Here is a 24,311-nt window from a genome sequence, read left to right as displayed (position 1 = left end):
TAATAAGACAATCCATTAAAAAAAATATAGCTAAAAGCAGAAGTTTCAAAACAGAGCAAAAGCAAGCTACAATGCATTGGGTTTTTTTCATATATTACTGACTGTGCTCAATCCTGCAAGTCAAATTTAATCCTACTCACCAGAGTTGCACTCAGACTTAGCACACATTATCAAACTTAATATATACACACACGTTGAGGACTGAGAAGGTTAGAGTTAAAAAGATACAACTAATTCTTTCAAACCTGAGGTGATCCTCAGTTGTTACTTATTATAATTTAAAATGGAATCCTACAGATTCCACTTGAGAAAATGTCCCAATTCTTTAGTTCAGCCAAGGAACATTCAATAGAAGACCAATCAAGACATGAGCTCTATTTATGTAAGGCTTTTGATTACGGAATCTAGCTGAGCTCTGTTTTGGTCCCCGTTAGTAGTTAGGGCAACTGACAGGCCCCAAACAACCCTGAAGGTGCTGAAAAACCCAAGAAGTAGATGCTAATGCTACAAGTTTCACACGGTGCATCCCTGATGACAGCCTAAAAAAGTGAATGGAGAGAAAGAAGAGCTACAATAGTAAACTTACCAGAATAAAGATCTTCCAATTCCAGGAGATACTCTCCAGTGATTACTTGAACCACTGTAAAGCTATTTTGTACTTCCAGAGTGCTTAAGAACAGCTTTAATACACTGGTGAATCAGACCGAGAAGCTATTTTGCTGCAGGGACTACTGGAAAGCACATATAAATGACTTTTTTCCCAGGGAAACACACTCTCAGATTCTCCATTTTCCCCACACACAGAGGGATGTTTTCAATAGTCTCTTGGTGGTTATTACATGAAAAGCTCCTGAGCACTGTCAGGCACTGTTTGAAACAAGCATAAAGGAAGTAAAACACACTGCTATACGAAGTACCAATCTGTAGCGAGACCCCTGTTGACATGTTGACAACATCAGCTTGCTGCCATGGAAGCAACACAACTCCACAGCTGACGGTATGCAGAGAACATCAAGCACTTTGCAGAGTGACGTGACCCTTGCTAAGGGTTTATAGACTGAAGATCTCACACCCTGGGAACCTTCCCCATGTCCCAAAAAATACTCAGCCATCCTGAAGTCATGGTAAGCTACTTGAAGGGCTGGTTAACTGATATCAGGTGTACTGTGGTACTTGGCACCACAGTAGAGAGGGGCTCAGTGGAGTGGGGAGCAATACTGAAGGGGCATTCACAGCATCCCCAAAAGGGAAGTTGGGCCTGACAGCTTTGAATCCTCAACAAAGCCTAAATCAGAGGAAAAACAGTTTGACTTTCAACACCCAGGGAGAATCTACGGAGTCAGCAGTTAGGGAAAAACATCCCTGTTGGTATGTAGAACAATTCTGTCCTGAAAGTCACTTAAAGTCAATAAACACAGCACCCTGGTATGCTATTTTCTGAAGAGCTTCTCTTCAGGGAAGAAGAGAAGTGACTCATGAGCTCTGAACAAGGGGCCGAGCACAAAGAGAGGCTTCAGAGAGAGCAGGCACCAGCAGCTAACCAGCCTGTCGCTCACATGTTCCTCATTAGGAACACAGCTTTTAACAGCTGAGGTCTCAGTGCTGTATCTTTCTTCATGTTATTGACATCAATCATGCTGACAGCATGTTAGTTATGCTGCAGGAATTTGTGTTGTTCTGCTATTCACCTAACAGTTCCTTTATATCAGATCTGTTTCATATAACACTGTATTTGGACTTCATGTCCAGGACTGGTATAGAAACACTCAGTAAAGGTAGGGAACTAAGCATAAGAGATCACATATGGGGTATGTTAGGACAGTGCGACCAGGGACAGAAACAGAGCAACCTCCCCTTAGATCTGGTCAAAAAAGTAGTTTAAAAACAATAAAACACCTTTTCTTGTACATGAGATTATATATACACACAAGCAACTATTTTCTACCTAACTGAACGAGACCGACAACTAAATATACAGTTCTGCTTACACAGTATTTTTACCCTCTGCCAGCATAAAGAAAACATTCCCCATGATGGTCAGTCCCATACAGGCACACATACAGTGTGTAATGCAGTAGTGGGCAGAAGGCCCTAAGCCACTCTAAGATATCTGGTTCTACCTTGCTACCCACAGTGCTAACAGGCAGAACACCTCACCTGGAAGTGGTTATGGCTTCCATGGTTATATAGGGGGAACACACTATGGACTTAGCCAGCACAGCCAGAGCACCTGGGGGGACACAGCTCACAAGTTCCTGGTGTCCAAGCTGCATTGCTCAGCCCTAGCTCAAATGCCTCTGCCCCAGAGAAGTCCACAAAGCAAGGCAGAGCAAAAATTCAGAGGTCCTAAGCATTAAATTAAGTGTACACACACTGGCAGGGGGGATTTTTTCTCCAAAGGAAAATGACACATCAACACCTTCCCTCAGCCCCATTCCTACTAGTATAAAATCAAGGCAAGAACTTTTCAGTGTGAGCAGCTGGCAGTCTGTTCTTCCTTAGTCTATGCACTGTTTGCCATTCAAGGGCTTCCCCACTCCTCCCCACCCCAGCCTCAAATATCAAGTTATTAGTATACCTCTTGGACATAAATGGGCTCCAGTAACTTATTAACTACTTACAAAATACGCTGTGTACATACAGAGCCACTTTGCCTGGGGCTCAGGGTACCATTGTGAAATGTAGGGAGAGCCTGGAGAAGAGTTCAGAGGCATATCTTGCAATAACAATATTTTACTGTGACAGGCCGCAGCACCTACTGCTTTATTGCAGAGGGTGGTACACACTACAGGAAAAGGATGAACTGGGCTCAGACTGAAAAGCAGTAAAAGTTGAGTGTGACAAAAGAGGAACAGGAGAAAGCTAGTATGACCAGGATCTAGAAAAGCCTACTGACGCCTTACAACAAGGTGTCCAGTCAGAGGTGGTTACTTGCAGCTTGCAAAGATTTGAATGTTTTGGAATGGTGATAACTAAGAAGCTTCTTAGGAATAGGAACATAAGTCTCTCCAATGAACACAAAGCCCCAGATTTGCTCATTTCTTTAAAAGAAGATCCAGATGTTCATCTCAAGTCTGGGAAAGCCTTAGTCTGTATAATATACAGAAAGCTTTTTTCCTCTTTCTGAAAAAGGAATTCATCTCACATTTATAATCCTTTTAAACCATTAATGAGTTTTCTTTCTCTGGTCTGAACAGTCCAACTATTTACTAGGGCACTCGCACTACTTACAGACCAGCTTAGTACTTAGATCTTTACAACAGGGACACAAGATGTTTGGAAAGTAATACCAATGTTGCATCTTAGCCTTTGACTTCACAAAACAAGATATCAACATGGTATCAGACTGAAAAGCTCAAATTTAAGAACAATTAAAATGATCCACCTGCTTTAGTTGCCTTTGGGGAGGTCAGGGAAGAGCATCGAATGCTGAATGAGAGGCCACTGACTGAAATAGAAAATTGCAGTGTATTTAAAACCTGATGCACAGTTAATCTGTATAGCCTACCACCAACAGGTGACTAGTAAACCATATGAACAACCATGAAGATATCAGAAGATATCATTAAAGTGAAATTCATATACTGTTAAGTATAGAAGGGGTAGGTCCTTGCATCTCAGCAGAGAGTCTGCCTTGAGATATCAGAGCAGGGAACAGCTTTCTCTGAGGCAATTTACTTCAGGGCCTCCTGTAGGGTCTCTGCCATGTCCCACTGAAGCAGCTGGTAGTGGCCACTTGCAAAGATCAAGGTCTGATGTGAGCAGAACATTACTCCGACTGATTATAAAAACCCTACCCATCACAACCAAGAGATACAGATCATGGTAGTGTACTTCCACAAAAGAAGCCATCCCATTTAAAGATAGCATGGGCTATATTCTTTCCTCCTGTTAGCCAAGAGAAACACTATTCAAGTCCTTGTAGCTTTACACCTGGGCAGGTATAGGATCAGAATGAGATTACAGAATGTAGGGTAGCAGGAAAAGGGAGTTGCTGAGCTGCAGTAAGAAACCCATTAGAATGCAAAACAGACTCTCAGAGGAAGTCATAGGTAGTTGATGAGAGGTAGGAATATTTTTTCCCCCCTTACACATCACTGAAAATTGAATTGGACAAAGTGAAGAGAAAGACAAGGCCAGATTCTCCCCCATGCAATACTTCTAAAGAAATGCATTGAGAAGTCCTGGACAGAGCTAGGAGTCAATGATACAGGTGCTGGAGGTAAGTACTTAGAACATTAAAGAACGTGAAGTCTAAGCAAGATTCATCTTATACATCTGGGAACACACAAATGTAAGTACACAGCATTAAATGCTTTTCTTAAAGACATCCCTATGGGTAGCACTTGAGGTAGCATGTTGCTACAAACATATCCCTCACTCACTTCAGGTTTGGTAGATAAAAACAATACAGTGCCTCTGACTCAGCAAATTAAGCATATTCCAAATGCTGAGCATGCAGGTAACTTTGTTAAAGTCACTTGGGACTATCCTCTAGCTCCAAGTAGTATAGGGCTTTAGTCCAAATCAGCATTATTTCTATAGAATCATTAAAATGGGTTACAAAACATATTCTCATATTTAAGAAAGTTTGAACAAGTTGAGAAAGGATCAGTGCATCAATGGCTAGTGAACAGTGACCCAGATACAACAACCTCTACCCTAGGAAGCCCTGAAGCAACAGCTTGCCAAGAAGAAGGAAGGTAATACAAAGGAAAGAATGGCATTCTCTCTTGCTTTAGCCTTTGCTAAGCAGCTGCTACTCAGCAACACCAGAAGAAGGTTCTGCATGTAATTTCATCTAAATCATTAAGCACTCCTCTAGCATCTGAAAAGAAATGTATAGTCTATGTATTCTCCCTCTCTCTCCATGAGGGAAATCCTTACAAAGACACCATTAAACAAAGAATATGTTTCAGCAAACAGGTATTTTTCCCAACAAAAATACCCGCTGCATGTGTGCTTACCTGTTCTGGCAGAGAACAAGAATTACACCTCATATTACCTTAGTCACCCCAAGCTGACAGTGGCAGGTGCCTCATAATGAATGACAGAGGCAAGCTGAATAATAATCAGCAGGTAAAGACAAGCAACAGCTACATTTTTAGATTCTTGTGACTAAGAGGCACAAAGGGGAAAGGTGGTGAGCTGCTGTCAAAATTCAGTCTTCAGCCACGTGCCTGGATGGCAGAATGAGAACATGACTTTGCTACTTTCTTCATTATTGCCTAGAGATAGTGGAAGCATAGCAGGTGGAAGACTCAAAAGAAAACATGCAGTTTCTTTCTTTAATGCTCATGCGTTGATTCCAAGCTCTAACAAATAATTACTTAGTTCTGTCTTGGCTTCAGCGCAAAAAAAAAAAAAATCTCACTTATTATTCCTTGGTGGAGTGCTTTTCAATTATTTCTATACTTCTTTCTTTACTTGACCTCTGTTAAGTGATGTGGGTGCAAAGAAAGAATATTGTTCAATATAGAGTAAATTGACTACAAAAAAGAGAACTGGTTGAGCATTAAAGCCTTTTCATCTTGCACTTAAGACCCACATAAAAGTATTATGACAGTCAAAGTCAAACTTACTTTCTTCTCTCCCCTCACCATCCCTCACACCCTTTAGACTTACTCCATTCAAAGTTCCATTTAAGTACTTTTATTCCAAATTTCTGCTCTCTCACCATCTCTGATGGACATCTAAAATCTGCATACCTTCCCCTTCAGACAGCAGCAAGCCTGGCTGACCCCCACACTATCAGAGCAGAGTGCAGGTCTCAAAGCCAACAACCACATCCAGTGAAAAAAATCCAAAATAGTTTTATGCTTAAAGCAGGTCTGGTGTTTACAGGCACTAGCACAGGATACAGAAATCTATGGGCTTCAGGAACTGCATCACCTTTGAAAACAGTGCTGCGCATTATTTGTTGCTGCCAGGAATACTACTAGGATGGAGAACAAATCCAATCCAGATCGCAAACCACTTGGGGAAAAATCCCAGAAAATTAGTGCTGCTGAACTAATGAGTATTTCATACTCCTAGAAGAAGGAAAGAAAGCGAGCCACGGTGCTGTTTAAAGCAATTTTAAGGATTGATTTCTTCAACCTCAGTCTGTTTCATATTTTAATACTCTCACATCCCCCCCCTCCCCTAGCTCAAATGCTTTCCTTACTTCAAACACCTAGCTGAAACACTTCACATGCATCTCTCCCACCAACTCTTCTCTGGCATTGCTGTCCCTAGAGCATCTTTCAAGTCTTGAGAGAGAGCCTGAAGACAGCCTCAAAGCTGCATCAGCTGTGGATACGTAGTAGAGCTTCTCTTCTCTGTTAGAGTCTCTTCAGAGAACTGCACAGAACTCAGCATCCTCTTGCATTTTTGCTTCAATTACTTGGTTCTTTTGCTGTGGACCAACTTTCAGGGGGTTGGCACTGAGAACTTCCACTATGAAGCATGGACACAGCTCAGCAGCAACAGCAGATCCTTCTCACCAGTAGCTGCACTGGAGCTGGTAGTCAGACTAGTCAATACATATCAGGGTGAGCCTTTACAAGCAGTACTGATTAGTGGGCTTGCTACTGGCCCCAGCAAGGCCAAGGATTCAGTGAGAATCTGCAGCAGCCTGGCCCCACAGGAGGCCACCCCACAGGTGAGAACTGAGCTGGACCTGCAAGGAGGCCTCTGGTACTTGCACCTGCCTGTACATTTAACAGGTCTCCAAAGCTGTCAGCCGACCACCTTTCACCAGCACTAAAATCACATATATGCCAGTTTACTGCAGCAATTGGGAGCATGAAATGGAGAGGTCAATAAGGACTCTAAGGGGAATTCCTGACCAACAGTATTTCTTGTGTGGGCTGAAAACTGATCTGAAAATCTTTGTCACAAGGAAAAACAGCCTCAGGGCTGCTTTAAGTTGCATAAACTACCACACCAGCAAACAGTGCAAGTGTGGTGGTGTTTGGATTCACCTTCTCCTGTCACTCCTTTCACTCAGACCTATTTTGGGAGATTTCCATAGAGGTGAGTTAAAATGCATGAGTGGAAGGAGATTCTCAAAGCAGGCCTCAGTGGCCATATGGTATTTACTATTTAATCACAGACGAGTCTGTTTGCCAGCCTGTAGCTTTCAAAATACAAGTGTGCCAGAAAATGTTACCGCAGCAAGGCAAAGCGTCACTTTGCTTTGATAGCTCTCCTTTCCACTTTACTGAAGGGTTAGTCAAGGGCCGCACCTTCATGCCACCAATATAAAATAGGATTTGCTACTCTGCAGTCTTTACTGTAAATATACAACCCAGTATACACCACCCCAAAAATTCTATAGACATAAATCTATAGCCTGGTTACCTTCACATTAAAAAAGGTAATTGTAAGGAAATGAAGTAGCTTCCGTATAAAGTAATTGCAGAGAGGAGTAGAATCATCTTTTCCTTTCACTCTATAGTACTGGTTTTAGAAACATACCTTTTAGGGTATTAACTATTCTTAACCACTGAATTAACCAATTTATAGAAATATGAATATCTATTAGAAAGTTTAATGGGTCAGTAGTTAGTCTATTGGTAACATCCTTCAAAAAAATCTGCATTGCATAATAACCTTTTAAAGACATTAACACACAGCATGCCTGCACTACTTTACACATGTAATTACTACATTACCAAGTTCTTAGAAAGCTCCCCCTTTTCTCCTGAGAGAGATTTAATCATTCAGTGATTTCCTTTCACTCAAACATACAAGTATCCTGGGAAGCATTCTTATCTTCTTACACTACTTGATATGGTTTATAATTTCCCACTTTATCTAGCTAAGTAATCTTTCCATGAGCTATTAGTTTCTCATTAAGTCTGTTTCCAAAAAACAAGAGCCTGTTCCCACCTGCTGGGTCAAGCAAGCAAGGATTGTTGCCCATCATTTCTCAGGCTTTTAGACACAGCAGTCCACCTGGGGCTCAGCAGCTCTCACCCCCGCCCTGCCTGGGCAGCAGCCCAGCCTCTGGGTGGGATGGGGAGAGGAGACCTAGCCATAAATATTGAAAGCAGACATTGACCCTCACTCCCCAACCCCATAGGTGCTGGGATCCTACCAACAATAAGAATGGTGTTTTCCCCTTTTCCTACCCCAAAAACACACACTGTTCCAGCTACTTACCCATATGCTATTTATCACTTCCAAAATGGTGACAAATAACCCACAAAGTCTGGGCCAAAAATAAGCCCAAAACTCTTTAAATCCCTATAGTATCACAATGTATTGCAATCTAGGAAAAAAAAAAAAAAAAAAAAAAAGGTCAGTAACTTGTCACATAGGGACAGGAACACTCCAAACCCACTACAGCTGGTGCTGTACCTGCACCCACACACCCTGGGATCTGAATCATTACAGGACACAGCAGAGGTCAAGACCCCCCATTTGGGATGTGCTAACTTGGCTCTAACAGCTGTTGAGGCCATCCTCCTTCCTTGCCCCCTCTCCTCCCAGTCACATACTTATCAATGCACCCGAGGTCCTGACAAGTTTATGTTTGACCTGTGTGTATCTGCATGAAGGGTCAAAGCGTACTGGTTGCATTACACCCCACAATCAAACCAAACAGCACACTGCAGTGCTCTGGGAAGCTCAAAACACCCCAGCTACTGCTCACTGAATGCTTTTGCATTTCCAAGACACATGGACGCATCCATTTTAACTGGTGCTCATTGTTTTCTCCCCACTAAGGCAGCAGATATCGATTGGTGGCTTGCCATCTCCACAGTTGCTCATGACACGCATTCAGTAAGCACAATCCCTGTTCCTGTAGGAATATACGAATTTGCTGCTAGCCTGAAACTTGGTGAAACACCATTTGCTTGCAACTAATCCCTACTGCAGCATTAAAATAGCTGATTGCTGCTATGGGGGAGCTGCTATTTACTTGGGAGCTTAATTCACGCTACAGTGAAGTCACTGGGAAAATTTCTATCAGTTTAAATTGGCTTTGGATCAGGCCCCTTGCCCTCTACTGTAAGGGCACTCATTTCCGTAGTGAGCTCTTGTTACCACCACAAAGACACCCATGTCATTAACTAGGCTTGAGAGTTAAACTGTATCTGCTGAACTTCATAACCATAAAAGTACAAGTCCAAAGAAACCGGAATTTGGATGTTAGAAAACTTATGGTCAACAGCCCTGGCAGAGTTGCTATTGCAACTTGGCTGCATCAATGATGTCACTCTCAGCGCAAAGATAGTGACACACAAAAGGATATTTTAATTTTTTCCTCCCAAGCAGATGAGCAGACAGAGCTGCAGAAAGCACTGAGAAGTCTTTCCTTGTTATCCCCAAGGCATGAGAGAGAACAGTCAAAGTAGAATATCCTTCACTGCCACGAGGAGACAACTGTGCACCAGCAGACCTCATGCTTGTTTTAAGTCTTCAGGCTCCAATTCATTCTTACAACAGAGCATTTAAAGCTCAGACCTCCTTTGGTTACTAGAAACACACTCTCCTCTTTGAAGAATTTGGGGAAAGGGGGAAGAGTGACACGTATTCACCACAGTTGATCAATTTTAGGTTTTAGGAAAGTGATCACATCATAAAAGTATCAGTAAATATTTAAATAAGGGTTCCTTTACACTGAAAAAAATGTTACTTTTTTTTTTTTAAAATTTACAGAGTAATGTTTGAAGTGTTCTGATCTTACCAGGGGAACTGTTGACTTTGGGAGTTAATAGCCAATATAATATGAAGTACACATTTGCAGCTCATCAGGAGGAGCACACCCACTGATCAGAAATATGATGTAAAAGAAGAGTTGTTGATGTACTGTGGTCATTTGCCTCCTCGAATTTCCCTATTGACGCACAAGATCAGAGTCCCTGCAAAGAGAGCCAAACCTGCTTCCCCTGAATGAAACAGCAAAGTCGGTTTTACTTGAGAAAGCCAACCACTTCGGGAGCATAAGCCTTGCAAATTATCTCCCCCAGCACAGAATTTATTTTACCCCTGCCAGAGCTTCTTACCCCAGACTCCCCCAGCATAGTTAAGTGAGAATTAAGTCTATAGCATGCAGTTCATCTCACTGGAATGTACATGACAACTGATCAGATTAACTTCATGTTTGACAGTTTCAAAGGTGTCACAAGGACCATTCAAACAGTAACAAATAATGGGAAGTGAAACTGGACTAAAGCTTATAGAGAAAACTATGTTTGGTACTAGACAGTCCATTGAATTTTACATAGCCGCAGTGGCTAGAAGTAAAACACTGTCCTTGGCCATGTTCTGTACTTAGGGCACACCTTTAAGTAGCAAGTCGATGGACCACAGCAATAATTAACAGATGTAGGCATGTCTCAAACATACAGAGCCTGTAGAGCTGGCCTGAGGACAGCTTTTGAGGTTTTGCTATCTATTCTGGTTGCATGTTGGAAACTAAACAAGAGCTTTAGATAAACTATTTAAAAAAAAAGCATTTCAAATAGCCATTAATGACAGGTGGGTTGATTCTTTACCGTTCAGGTCATTCACATCAGAAGTGATGAGAGTACATCTTCTGTAACTCAAGAGCCTAGAAGCAGTAGAAGTTTGCCTCTTTAGTGGAAATAAGCATTATAGAAGCTATCAACTCATCAGTAACACATTACTACAAATGGCAGAAGCATTGATCTTTCTCTTGGAAAAGCTAATTATTGAGAGAAAATCTTCTATCAAGCTACTTATAAGCACACTAAGTATGTATTTCACCTCCATATGCATTCACACATGAATAAGCAAAAAAGTTTAAGTGATCACAATTCTACTGACAAAAAATACACAATTATAGCAAGTTTCCAAACAACATTAGTCCGCATGATGGTAAATTTGGACATTATATCAGAGCCTGTAATGAGACCAGGTAAATATGGTCATTGCAGTTCTCAGTCTTGCACATGCATTGCACTGAGACATTAGGATAATCCATTGTCAAAAAGAAACAACTAACTAGATGAAAGCTTTGAGCAGGCACACAAATCATGAGCTGACATGGTAAATAACAGGTTCAGTGCTATTAACAAAAGATTCTGATCTATTCCCTCCCATCCATCCTCTAATAAACAATCCTTCAAATCACAAGGATTTATTTGTCTATGAAAAGGTCATATACCATTATGCATTTATGGCATGTCATTTGCTAATATATGGCAATCTGGGAGGCAAGCATCATAGACTGCTTAATTTATCATTCACTATCTCCTTCTACTGTTCCAGGAAACTTTTGGTTTTATTTTCTTGAGTTGTTAGCTTCGTTTCCTAAGGAAATAAAACTTAAGCTACTTATTAACAGATGCACACATGTATGGATAGATATGCACACATATAGCCCCCACTCACCTCCAGTAGCTTTTGAACTTACTAATTCCAAACAAGTTTTTACAGAACAGGAGAAGTATTAAACTCAGTGCTCATACAGAAGCAGGGAAAAAAGCAAAACTAGTGCCTGAGGGAAAGGCTACAATTATTAGTCACCACAGAATCAGCTCAGGGTGCGTGACAAAACAAGACTAAGTTCTACTGCTGTTTCCCATATGTAAGTTACAACTGAGAAGATAAACTTGAGACATGATGAGTTCCTAAAATAACTCTGGGCTTGCTTATAGAGAAATCATTTGAGTTTTTTGTTTTTTGTTTTTTGTTTTTTTTTTTTCACTTGCAGATTCTTGTATTCTTTGGGAAGTGTAAATCTGTTTAGGGCATTTAAGTGTGTTGATGATCATCTTTTATGGCCTCTCAGATAAAGCTCATGGATCCACTGAGACTGATGCACTGCGACTTGTAAAATAGCTTACCTCATGCAGACTTCTTTTATCTGCAGTGTGAGGCTAGAAGTTTCAGGAAGAAAAGAAAGGAGAGTTGCACTATTTCCTAACAGTGATTAAACTAGAAATATGGCTGAGCAACCTCTTCAGTAGTGTTTCAGCATTTCTTGTTGTCAATTTTATTGTTTCAGTTGTGATCAGAAGCAACCTTAGCTTTGATTCATACTCTCTTTTTAACAAGTATTTTTAATAACAGCCCTTTCATAAATATCTTGACCAGACATCTCTAATGTTCTGTTGTGGAATAGGTTACAGAAAGGGCTTTGATCATTGCAACCTCTTCCCCTCCTCCCTACCCCAAAAACGTCTGGTAAGCCTGGCCTCAAGACTAAGTTGTTGTCCAATTCTAGGCAGCAGTACACCTCTTCGTAAACAGAGCACCCTAATCAGGTTGCTCCCTTAAAAGCAATCTAAGTAGGACTGTCACCTTTCATTTTTGCTATGTTAGAACAGACAGATTCTTCTTGGCAACATTTCAAAAAAAAACACATTTGTCAGATACTCGCACATGTTTCCTTACTGATGTTCTATTGAAGAGAAATAACCTTTCGAATAGACATCTATTAGCTTTCAGAGACATTATTTATCTGATAACAGAATTGATGCTTTGCTAATTGACTGCTAGCATAACGGATTCAAGAGAAACCCACTGGAGCATGACAAGAACAAGGGACACATGGCTTCATAATAATAAAACAACACCATTCTTGGACCTTTTCAGACTTACCCAAACTTGTATATTTCAGAATAGCAAGACATTCAAAACTTGTTAGCAAGATTCACTGGGCCACAAGACTTCTCATAAGTGTTCATGAGGAACATTTTGTCCTCCTATAAAAAGATGAGCCAAAAACTTATTAGCCTTCTGTTTTGCCTTTTTCCCCTATACAACAATGAAATGTGAATGGTAATTTTCAACATTTTGTTTAATACTTCTGTGTCAGTTTTCAAAAAACAGGCTGTTGATTTGGAAAAACTAATTTTATTCTCTTAAAAAACAGGGAACTACAAAGTATTCTTTTCACAACAGATTTTGTGAGGTTATTATTATTCTTTTTTTTTTTTTTTTTTGGAAAGGCACCCCCACAAGTCTGCCAGGTATTAATGTTACTCTGTCAGGGTCTTCAGGGCACCTGTGGCCTTCATGGCCCTTGCTAGCCTCACCTGGACCCCACACACTCACCCACTGCCTGTGGGGCCCCATGGTAACTCAGCCCTGGAGCTTCAGTCCTTGCTGAAGCTGCGGTGCCAGCACAACTGTGCCCAGCCCCATTCCAATCTACTGACTGGGCTTCCCCAAAAAATCCCAGACCTACATGGTAGCCTTATTTCCAGCCTCACTTCTGACCCTGTTGGCCAGATAATCTTTGTACCTCCATTCTAAGTAGCCCCAGCTCCAGCCTGCTGTTCCTGACTAGACTCTCCTTGGACAGACCCCACACCTGACTCATCAGCTGCCCGTGTTTGGGACTATCAGTATCACTAAACTTGGGACTAGCCTACTATTGTCACCAGATTCTCCAGAGCAAAGTCCTGCATTACGAGGCTCTTGTACAGCCCGTGCCAAAGTCACCCTCAGTCTCAGCCCACCTTCCCTGCATGGATTAGCCTGTCAGGCTGCTCTGTGACATCAAGTTGAGACAAAAGTACAGGAATTTGTATTCTGACCTGAACAACAAGATCATATGAAACATCCAGAGAGAAACACCTTTCCCCTTGATTTACTCCCACGCTGCAGACAGCCCACCTGCCTGGCCACAGTTAGTCAGTGCTGTAGCAAGACTTGCTTCAGAGCAATTAAATGCTGCTTTTGAAGGCCTAAAGTCAGGAAACACTGCATGAGAGAGGCAGGAAGGACACAGGCTTTGGAAGTTCAGACCAGAATTTCACCCACTGGCTGATATCACTACTTATGAATAAATGAACTGGACAACTTGAGAGACACACAGGAAGCCTACTTGAAAGTACTTGGGACTAAGGAAACAGCAAGGTATAAGAGTGGAGGCAAAAAGAGCTGATTTCTCAAAATATCATGAGTCAATTATTTATATGCGTTAATGGAGAGGGCGAACAGCAATATTTCCATTTCAGCATCAGCACACACTTGAGGTGCTGTAAAAAACCACCAGAGGTGTGAAACAGCTGTCAGTCATGTTGTGAAAGACCAGGATTAAACATCCATCTCCACCAACAGCCTTAGACTGAGAATAGCAATCATCAATCAGTCATGCAAAGCCCACCGACAGTTTATTCCAGGAAACAGTCCTTAAAGAAGCCAGGTTTGCTTGGCAATGCATACAAACAAAACCACATGGACGATCTGCCCGCAAAGGAATATTAATAATCTACAGACTACATATATACTGACTGCTCTAAGCCACACTGGGTGAGGGGCAGGATCACATCCTCCTGTTACACCTTCTTCAAATGAAGAACTGAGGGTCTCGCTAATGAAGGAAATGGAGAAGAAGGAAACCTCCCTATAGCTTATCACAAACGGCAAGTCCAAAAAAAAAAATAGGTGTTTATTTACAGTCTTCTCAAGTCCCTGCCTGCCAGATTGCTCTTCAGGGCTCCTCAGTGTGGCACAATTTAGAGCAGGCTTCTCAGAGCTGGTCTGACCCCACAGCAGGAAGGAACTGGGAAGCTGTGCCAAGTGCCAGCAACAAGCTGTCACCACACTGCATCAGGTGCAGATCATCTCCATTTCTGTAGGACAGGGCATTATAGCTGAATTTTTTTTTCCCCAGGGGTGAGGTAAGAAAGAAGGAGGTTATTTTTTTTTCTTCCCCAAAATGTAATCCTGGAAAGTATCTCTGAGCTTATTATGCTAGATAGGAACCTAACTAACATTTATTCTTCTGAAAATAACCTTCCTCCACCCCTAGCAACTGAACCAAGAACCCACATTGCCTTTCTAAGTTAAATACAGGCCCTGTTGACTCTTGGGAGGCCAAGATTTAAACCTCTTTGTTTTCTTAAAGCAAAACATACTCTCACAGAAATCACTCATCTGATTCATTTCCTCTGGCATTGTATTGTTAAGTTGAGAAAACTGAACATTTTGTTTAAACATCTTCCTCCCCCTCTCCTTTAGGGCCACTTTTCCCCTAGCTGGAAGAAAACCTGACTCTTAATAAGCCGTTGCTGTAGCTAATAGCCTAGAGGGAGGAAAGTCCCCTTATGAACCCTGAAAATACTGTACATTAACTCTTGTAAAGTAGAAAAATGAATGAACACATGTTATATATTACAGGCCAAAATTTTGATGGTAGGCTGCTGCAGACTACGTTTGAATTCATTTCATCCCTGCTTCATTGGCTTCTCAAGACTTCTGAACTTTAGACAGAAAACCTGGGTCCATATCACTCAGTTTCTGAAGGTCTTCTTCTAGCTGGAGGAAGAGAGCTGACCACACAAGCCCTGCTCTCATCTGCTGCAAACACTACTATTTTCTGAGATGAGAGATAAATGGAGACTGTATTAAGGGGCAGGCTGTAAAAAAGAAAAAAAAAAAACCACAAACCACTAATATAACAACCATATAGCATTCATTACCACACACACACAAAAAAAAAAAAAAGACAGAAACTCACTTAGGTTCCATAGCTATGCATCTGCTGAAAGAAGCCAGTTAACTGATTGCTAAGCATAGTTTAAGGGAGTAACCTATAACAGGCCTATGCTCCTTGTCAGACTCAATTATATACTGCTGTGGCCAAAAGGGCAGAAAGCAGAAGGAAAAAGAAATCCAGCAGCAAGTATATTAAAGCCTGTGCTTTTTTTAAAAAAAAAAAAGTTAACTGCAGAAAAATCTCAACTGCAAACTACTACCTCCCAAGGACTAAATAATTGTGTAAAAGAAACAAATCTGTTCAAACCACTTATTTCAGCTAATCACCTATAGGAGTCAACAGTAGGTTTTAAATACAACAGACAAAGACATGCCTTAAAAATGCTTCTGACATTGTGGCCAGCTTCCTAACAGCCCTGTCCTACACAGTATCCCTTACTTTTCAGAGTAAGGAATGGCTTGTCACCACACATGCCAGGCCATATTAGCTTTAATAACTTAACGTTTTGAAAATAGAAAGGTATTTCATATCACACCATCTTGGAGATAAGCTGCAAGTTACAGGGCAAGTCCATGGTGGTCTTTCCACAATACATTGCGATAACACAGTGGGGAAGGGGGGAAGGGGGTAGGGGGAAAGATACCACAAAAAAAGAGATTGGGACTGAATTGAAAAATGAAAAACATTGCAAGTTCCTAGATTACCTTCAATTCACATAAAAGCTTCTTTTATGCAATAATACCAAATATTAATGCTCCAAAAGTTATTTTTTTAAGAACAACCTATTTGCTTGACATGGAAAAACTCTACACAACAGTTATTGTTGCTGAACAGTTGAAATTCTACTCCACTGAAAAGCAATTACTATTACACACAAACATACAACCTGAGTTATATTGAGTAGATGGCTCAAGTGAATTATTGCTCTAACTGCCTCAAAGCTTTAGTTGGGCTAAACTGTAGGTAATAGTTTATGCTTCAGGTGGAATCACTCTTCTGGAGTAAGAAGTACTAGCAGAGACTCAGAGAGCCTGAATGCTCTGTGCAGTGTCAGAAGCTAATCCCATCTCTGCGAGGAAGGAACAATGAAGAAACAGCAGTCAGCATTAGAAAGTGGGCATGCTCAGACTTCCTAGCTGATGAGATTCAGGGCTCTTTAACACGTGTTGGGTAGTTACGTCACACACATTCTAGTCTGAGCAGTCTGCTTAATGCATCAGTGTGGAGGAAAAGAGGTGGTGGAGCAAGCAGATTCCTCAGAGTGATCTCAGTGCTGCAGCCAAAGAGGTTCTGATCTAGGTGCAAAACACTTACTCCCAGCACCCAGATCTAGAGCCTCAGCTACTGCCATTACAGAACAAAGGGCCAACAAGGGGGAAAAAAATCTAGATTCTCATCTGACCATCTCCATTACATAAGAAGCCTGACATGCTTTGGTCTGGGTCCAATCTTCCTCAGTACAAGGACAGTCCCAACCAGCAGTATAGGACTTCAGCAAGATCAGTAGATACCTTTCCCTTCTTACCACAGGAAACACTTCGTGCCTTCAGCACTTCTCTGCCATTCAACTCCTCTTCCCACACATTAATCACCTCACTTCATGCTTGAAAATGAAGACGGGAAAAAGAAATTTAGTAACAGCAACTTCAGTTCACTGGGAAACAACAGAAGCACAGGAACACAGGGAGGAAGTGTTTACGTATGCATAGGAACAGCCAAGAAAACCAACTAATAAAAAGACAAAATAAGCAAATTGCACCCTGCCTTAGTAACCCCCTAAAAAACATATCCCTCAGCCAGCTGCATACTGGCCAGGACTTTGTGTCAACCTGGTGCAGGTGCCAAAATTTCCCACTGGCAGCCACACAGGGTTTTTGCTCCTCCCCAGGGCTGCCCCTAGGCAGAGGGCAAGCTGGACTTTGCCTTGGGCAGCAGAACACTGTGGATGGTTAGAAAAGCCATGCCCTGCTATTTGCTTTGCTTAGGGTCCACTGGGCTTGCTGCTAACAAGTACTATAGAAGCTGCAGAAATAGCAACCTCCTGCACCAGGACTGCAACAGGGGTGAGCAGGAGGCTATGTGGGCAGTACAGGAGGACAGCCAGGCCGTCCCTCTGCCCCAGCTGCTGGTGGAGGTGACAGCAAGTTTTCCACATACTTCCCTCACACCTGTGAGCCCATGCCATCCACATGATGCCCTAAACATCACAGAAGGGGCAGCAAAGTTGTAGCTTGTCCATGAATACACCCCTCAAGTGATTTTGTTTCTTTCACTGAGAAAGTTTTGTTTCTCCCTCAGGCAGTGCACAGCCTTGAATACATCCTCTTGGAAAGGCCAAAGCACCTGAACTGGGCCTAAGTAATAAACCTTGTCCATTGATAGCTAAACCTCTCTCCACATAGAGGCTCCAGGGAAACAAGCTTTGCTTCTGCTTGTGTTGTACTATAGAAACTATAACCAGGAGAGAGAGGAAGAAGAAATGAGCACAGACAGAACATCATACGGTAACAGGCCTATACTAGTGATGCAGGAAGCTTTCTTCCTGTGCCATAGTCAGTGTTCATGTACACATGGACGTGGGTAAGAGCTGACTATCACACAAGAGAAGGAGGGGGACAAACCAAAACACACCAAACCACACTTCTACATCCCACTTCCCTCTGGAAGCAGACAGACATGGAGAATTGCTAGGAACCAGTCACATTTGATCTGTTGACTCACAACATGGATCATTAGTTAAGAATCAACTACTTTTAGATATCTACATTTCTTTGCACACAGACTAAAGTCACAGCCTGGTTGCTATGTTTATTCCTGATTATAGCTGGAGTCAAATCAGTTACTGAGGAGCACTGATGTTTGCCATAGAGGATATGAGAGAAGGAACACATACTGCATTCATACAAGCACTGATTTCCCCAGGAAGTATGCAGGGCTATTCAAAGTTACATACAAACCACAGCACTGTCCAAAGGAAGACTCCAGCAGTCTTCTGTTGGCTTCTTCCTTCTATGAATCTTTAGTACCACTGGTATTTCCTCAAGGTATTAAAATTAGCAAGTGCTACTCATTGCCTTCACTGGCAGACATTAGCAGAGAATTCAAGCACCTTATGATGTTTAGCCAACAACCACCTAAGGCAGGGAGTATCTCACTTTCAGACAGGGAACATATTAAGTAGAGGACACAAGCATTCACAGCTTATCTGCCTGGCACAGACTAGCAGCCAGACACATAGGTACGAGGGTACAGTACAGCCATAGAGGAATAGTAGTTCTGGAGATGTCAGCAGTGTTTAAAAAACAGCATACAAAGGCAAGGACTCAGGCCTATGTGGCTTTCCAAGAGCTTGATTTCTTGCAGAAGCCACTACTTGTCTACTCATGAGGCCTCATATATTCAGCTTTTCCCCACCCAGCTAAGCAGTAAGGCTTTTCTTGCTTGCCTGAGAGTAAAGAGATGGAGTCACATACTCAGGTCTCCAGAGTACAAAGTCAGAAACCTAAACATAGAACAACTCTTCTTCCTTTTGTTGGGTTTTCATTGCCAGTGTCATGAGTGTCATTATGGATCAGCAAGGTAACTACCTAACCACACAAAGAGCTTTGTCTTTTGACTTTGACTCCATTCTCCCAAGCACCTCTGTAATACAAATGCTAATTAATGCTTTGCTTGTTCTTTTTTAAGTTCACAGTACAGGAAAAATTTCTATTGTCAAACTGTTATTTTAGTAGTTTCATCAGAAAACAAATGTAAGTCAAACAGGAAAATTAACCCTGTTGTTTCAGGAAGAAACCTGGAAAGCCTGAAGGTGACAATATCAATCACAATTATTCTAATTTAAAGAAAGCTATTTTTAAACACAGTATCTGCAGCTTGAGTTACTGACAGTTCAAGGACCTTTTTCATTTCCCTTTGACCTCAGGTTTTCTTCTCGGGGTATACTTTCTTTAAAAACAAAAATCAATCCTAAGTGATCTCAACTTTTTTCCATCCCCTTCCATTGTGTGTCCCCCACCAGCTTTTTCACTTTAGCTGTAGTAAATTAACAAACCACAACCAAAATCATCATCTCAGCAGGGAAAAAGATCTAATCGTTTACATGAGTTATAGAGGCAGCTCCAGAACTAACAAGAACTTAAACACCCCTCAGTCTTGGTGGGGTGGGAAGCCATCATTCCAGATGGAAACATTCCCAAGATGCTCAATAAGAAATAAGATTTAAAACAGATTTTAATAATCTAAGTGCTGACAGATCCTTTAATGAAACAGCTCTAGTACTCAGTTTATAGCAGGGTAGTCTGAAGTTAAATAATAATCTAGTCCTAAAGTTTACAGCATAAGGTCATTAGTAATCTCTACATCCTTCAGCTTCTTCACAGTTTTAAAACACTTAGCAAACATTAATGAATTAAGCATCACATCACCTTCCAAATGAAATGAAAGGAATCACCATGATAACATACTGGATCTTCCTGCCTGCCTTTCAGGCTGCTCAAACAATTCACTTTCTCATCATCCTCCCCAAATACAATACCCCCCTCCTCCCTTATCAACAACTCCCATTGAACCCACTGTAGATGCAGAAGCATGCAGTCATTTCAAATCAATGAGTGAAAAAAAAGGGATTTCTTTCATATTCTAAGCACCCTGCCATTGCAGAGTCCAGCATTATTTTCCTCACCATCAGCAGGTGTGCTCCAGGGAAGTAACACTTCATGCTGACCATAAAGGGGGATCAATATCAGATGTTATTAGAACAGGAGCCATGCTCCAAAAAGCTTCTTTTCCATTACTCCCACTCCCTGTGCTTTGGTTCATAACACATAGAGGCTGATAGCCCACAGAGCAGACTTCTTTCAAATGAAGCTAAACAGAGCGATCCATTTGTTAATGGACACTCAGCCTGCTGAATGAGGTTAGGAGTAACCCCAAAATATATGTACGCTGTAGACAGCAGGAGCTAAGCAATAGTTACTGTGTTCTACAGGCCAGTTCCTACAGAGCTGCACTATTTTTTAATACAGACTTAGCCACAAACGATGTACTCCAGAGAAGATGTGGTGATGCTCTTTAAATTAGCATGTTAGCAGAGTAGAAAAGCCAAAGCACCATAATGAAGGTTTCAGTTTCTTCCTTTTACATAGCACTTTATACAGTAAAAAAAAAAAAAAAAAAAAAAGCTTGCTTAAATTCCTAGAGGCAGAGCTAATTGCCTAAGACAGCTAACAGACAGTGGAACCATTTTCTTAGTACTTTGACAACTCCGGAAATCCAGTTAGAGTAGTGCCCTTAGAAGGAAGAGCACATATCTAGAGTAACACCTCACCTAACCCGAGTTTTTTTCCCCCCTCCTTCCTGTGAAAGGAGCACCTGCACCACAAGTGAACTTGAATCGTACATACAATGCTAAGAAATCTTGAGCACTCTCTACTCGGAAAAGATAATATTCCTCCTGTAGAAAACATATACCAAGTAACCCACAAACAAAAACAAGAAATGAAGTGACGCTGAGCTGGCACATCACTAGGCAATGCCCAGCGATGCCCAGCTAGGCGATGCCCAGCATCTATTCACCAGACACACCTCTGCGGGTGACTACATGAAGTACCAAGTAAGAACAACTTCACAGTCAGACAGAAATCTTCCTGGGCCTTATACCACAACAGTCACTTAAAGCATATAACTTACTTAATACTCACCAAGAACTCAAAAGAGGTAAACTAGTATCACAGTACACACAGTTCCTAGCAGACTACAAGAAGACCAAATACAGAACCTCAGCTTTCTAGCCCTTCTAAATAGACAATGTCTCCTAACTATGGAGGAGGGGAAAACATATCTACCAAAGGCATCAAGAGTTGTGATTGATAAGGCAAGGATGTACAAGGGCTTAAGTAGGGCCAATTAGCACCAAAGGTAGGTTACAGAGTTCTAGTAATCCAGCTGATAAAAATGATGAAAAAGCTTAGAGCTTGAGCAAGATTCTGCCCTGTTGTGAGGTTTTTGGATTTCAGCATTACAATCAAGAGCAGGACTGTTTAAAGCTCTCCAGCATCGCTGCCGCAGTTCAGCTGCATTATAGGCCAGTCTGTGCTAACCTGCTTTTGAAGGAAAGGCAGCTCTGTGGGAATAACAGCATAATTACAAAGCACTGAAGATGCACGTTCTATCAAGACCAAGGTTATTTTTCTTACCTGTAAGCAATTTCGTCTTTGAACTTCCAGCTGCTGTTGCAGTTGCAGTACCTGGTCCTGTAATTTCAGCTGCTGGGAAAACTTTTTCTTCTTTTTCTTGTGCCTAATGTTTTGGGGGATAAGGAAAAATAAACTGTGTTTTTTGTTTGATTTTGTTTTTACAATGAATCAAACCCCTTTAGTACTGTTTTGAAACACAAGTCACTAGCATTGGGAGGTGGAGGTAGAGAAGAAATTGAAATTTTATCTGACCAGTGTTGCTTGGTCTTTCAGATACCCCAGTTTTGGGTGTGTTGATTAGTAGCCAGTCATGGCAAGGGGGCAGACTCATCAGGGCAAACGTTGTCTGGTAACCTTCCTGCACCCCTGCCTCTCCTAGTGCCTTTAACAGTACATGACACTAAGCCTTGTCTCAGCAAGGCTTCCAGGAGGGGCTTCTGTGAGCCTTCAGGGGGGCGGCATACCCAGTGAAAGTCTGCTAGCCTGGAGGTTGGTTTTGATGATTTATAGAGTAGACGTGACAGAAAAAGAAGCAATTTTTGGTGTTCTTTTTAAAATGTGTTAACTTCATTAGTATTGTTGGAAGCTTTTTGACCATGCAAAGAGACAAAGAAAAACCAAGCAGGTGCACACAGACTTACTTAGATCCTCCCTTCTTTGTTTCATAACAAGTCTGTTGGAAATGCTCACTTGGCTAAGAGGAAAATTATTTAAGTTTGGACCCTCTTAGTCACCACTTCTGTCTGAATAGATCATGAGCCATTGTTTTCCTCCTCTGTGATACTTGTGCTGAGGGCAAGTTTTCCTAAAGTGACTGACTGGAGCAGGCTTTTGATTTTCTGGCTCAACTTCTGGCAAGGAAATGACTTGCTGCAGGATAGCAGCCCCAGGTAGATACCAGTGTAAACTTCATGCAGATAAGAAATGTAGTTACACTCAACACTAATTCAGCAAGAGCTTACAGAGTCTTACTAGGTTCAAGATCTTTCTGGGAGTAGAATAGAGACAGTCAGACAGTAAACAAGTCATACATTGTCACTGAAGAAGATTAAAAACTCTTGTTTGTTTATTTTTAATTTTAATGAGTGGAAACATTAAAAAAAAAAAAGCTATGTTAAACATTAGCCTGGGGATCACAGAATTTGGCACAAGATCTTTCCCAGTTTCACTGGCATGTTTAAATACACATTACAAAAAGACAACTGTGTCATATAATGTAGCCCCATTGCTATATATAATACCTAAGCAAAGGAGTGATTAAGATGCTCAAGGCACTGCAGAGGCAACTAAAGTTCATAAGGTAGAACTTGTTTACATCCTTACTATGCTTCTTTTTGAAGGAAAAGAAGTGTTTTCAAATAAGGAAATATTTTCTCAGAAAGTGTCTGGTTTCCTCAAACATGTTTGGAAAAAAAATCAATGCTTGGTAATAACAATTATTTTTCCACTGAGCTATGTTATCAGAGAACTTATTTCTAGCCTTGCTCTTGAATTGGTGTTTGAATTGACCTTGGACAGGGCTTGTTAACTTTGTTTTTTCCTGAGGTTCACTGGACTGTGGATGGGACCTGTTGCTATCACTAGCCCTGCTCTGCTCACCCAACTCAAATCCTGTGGGTCTGTGGGACCCTGCCAAAGCCTTCCTGGGTTGCTCCCTGATATTGTTCAGCTTACTGCCTTGCTCTCTTCTGGAACAAGGAGTTTTCATGCTATTGCTTGTTTATTTTACGACAAAGATGTTCCACAGTTCTGCAGGAGGTTTTCCACTGGCAATGTTAAGGAGTAATACTTAGCAGAAGGGATGGTCATCTCTAGACATTAGAGCAAAGAATTCATAGTTCTTGATTTCTGTTATTCACAACACTGTATTTGTATCAAGCTTTTTTTTTTTTTTCCTGGTACCTTGTTCTCACTGTCTTTTGGTAGAACACTGCTGATCTACTAGTTGACTTGTCACTTATGTTAAATAGATTTTACATTCTTTCAAGGTTTTTAGATGAAATTAAGCACTGCCATTCTGAAAATAATTATTTAAACCTGCCACAGTGCCCTCACACAGTCAAACTGCTGTTATTATACACAAACTCCAGGATGTATTCACTTCTGCTGTCTACAGAGAGTGGAGGATGTGTAGAAATGCCTGGGGTTATGCTGACATGCTGGATAGTTCAACACCCTGCTCAATGTTCTCTAAGTCCCAGGACATTCAGCATCGCAGTGATACCTGGAGGCAACACTTAATGGTTTGCTGGCAAGGAGGCTTATGAGCTTTTGCTCTTTTTTTTTTTTTTTTTAATAAGTATGGAAGAAACAAAAAGCCAAGCTCAGAGAATTTTATGTTTACCTAGAAACGTACAATAGCAAGAAGGCAACTCCAACCCAAGACTGCTGCTGCCCCAGATCAGTTGATGGCCAGAGTCTTGGATGGGTAGCTTTCTCTACCACTCTAGTGCTGTTGACTGAACAGGAGCTAAGAAGTCTTAAAGTTGAATACTAAATTCCTAAATCCTAAACTCAGGCTAAGTTTCTAAGTTCCCCTTGGCTCCTGAGCAAAACTTGCTATATCAAGACCTGAAGGATGCAGACCTGAAGTATACAGTTCACTGCTACTGCTAATTAATTGAAAATATCATCCACATCACTGACTGGAAACCATTTCCACTGTATCATTATTAACCTTTACAGTTTTTGCCAGTGTCTAGAAG

The 24,311-nt window shown here is 41.4% G+C and overlaps 1 protein-coding gene across 11 annotated transcripts in view; it reads right to left on the bottom strand.

Annotated features, from left to right (window-relative positions):
- The window catches only part of LMNTD1 (lamin tail domain containing 1), a 207,979-nt gene that overhangs the window by 166,532 nt on the left and 17,136 nt on the right, over window positions 1–24,311 (bottom strand). For 10 of the 11 annotated variants that reach the window (XR_007159469.2, XR_007159470.2, XM_067000517.1 and 7 more), the window contains one exon: window positions 21,607–21,709. Coding sequence is in view for 7 of the 11 variants with exons in the window: in XM_067000517.1 (XP_066856618.1) it covers window positions 21,607–21,709 (103 nt within the window). In the remaining 4 variants the exon portion in view is untranslated. Of the gene's footprint in view, window positions 1–12,561; window positions 13,727–21,606; window positions 21,710–24,311 lie in introns of those variants that run through there. The other variant, XM_067000540.1, reaches the window with a different exon arrangement.

The sequence above is a fragment of the Anser cygnoides genome, chromosome 1 (genome assembly GCF_040182565.1).
Source record: "Anser cygnoides isolate HZ-2024a breed goose chromosome 1, Taihu_goose_T2T_genome, whole genome shotgun sequence".
In the NCBI taxonomy this organism is placed as follows: Eukaryota; Metazoa; Chordata; class Aves; order Anseriformes; family Anatidae; genus Anser; species Anser cygnoides.
The sequence above is the reverse complement of the archived record's forward strand: the minus strand, read 5'-3'. Positions and strand labels throughout refer to the sequence as shown.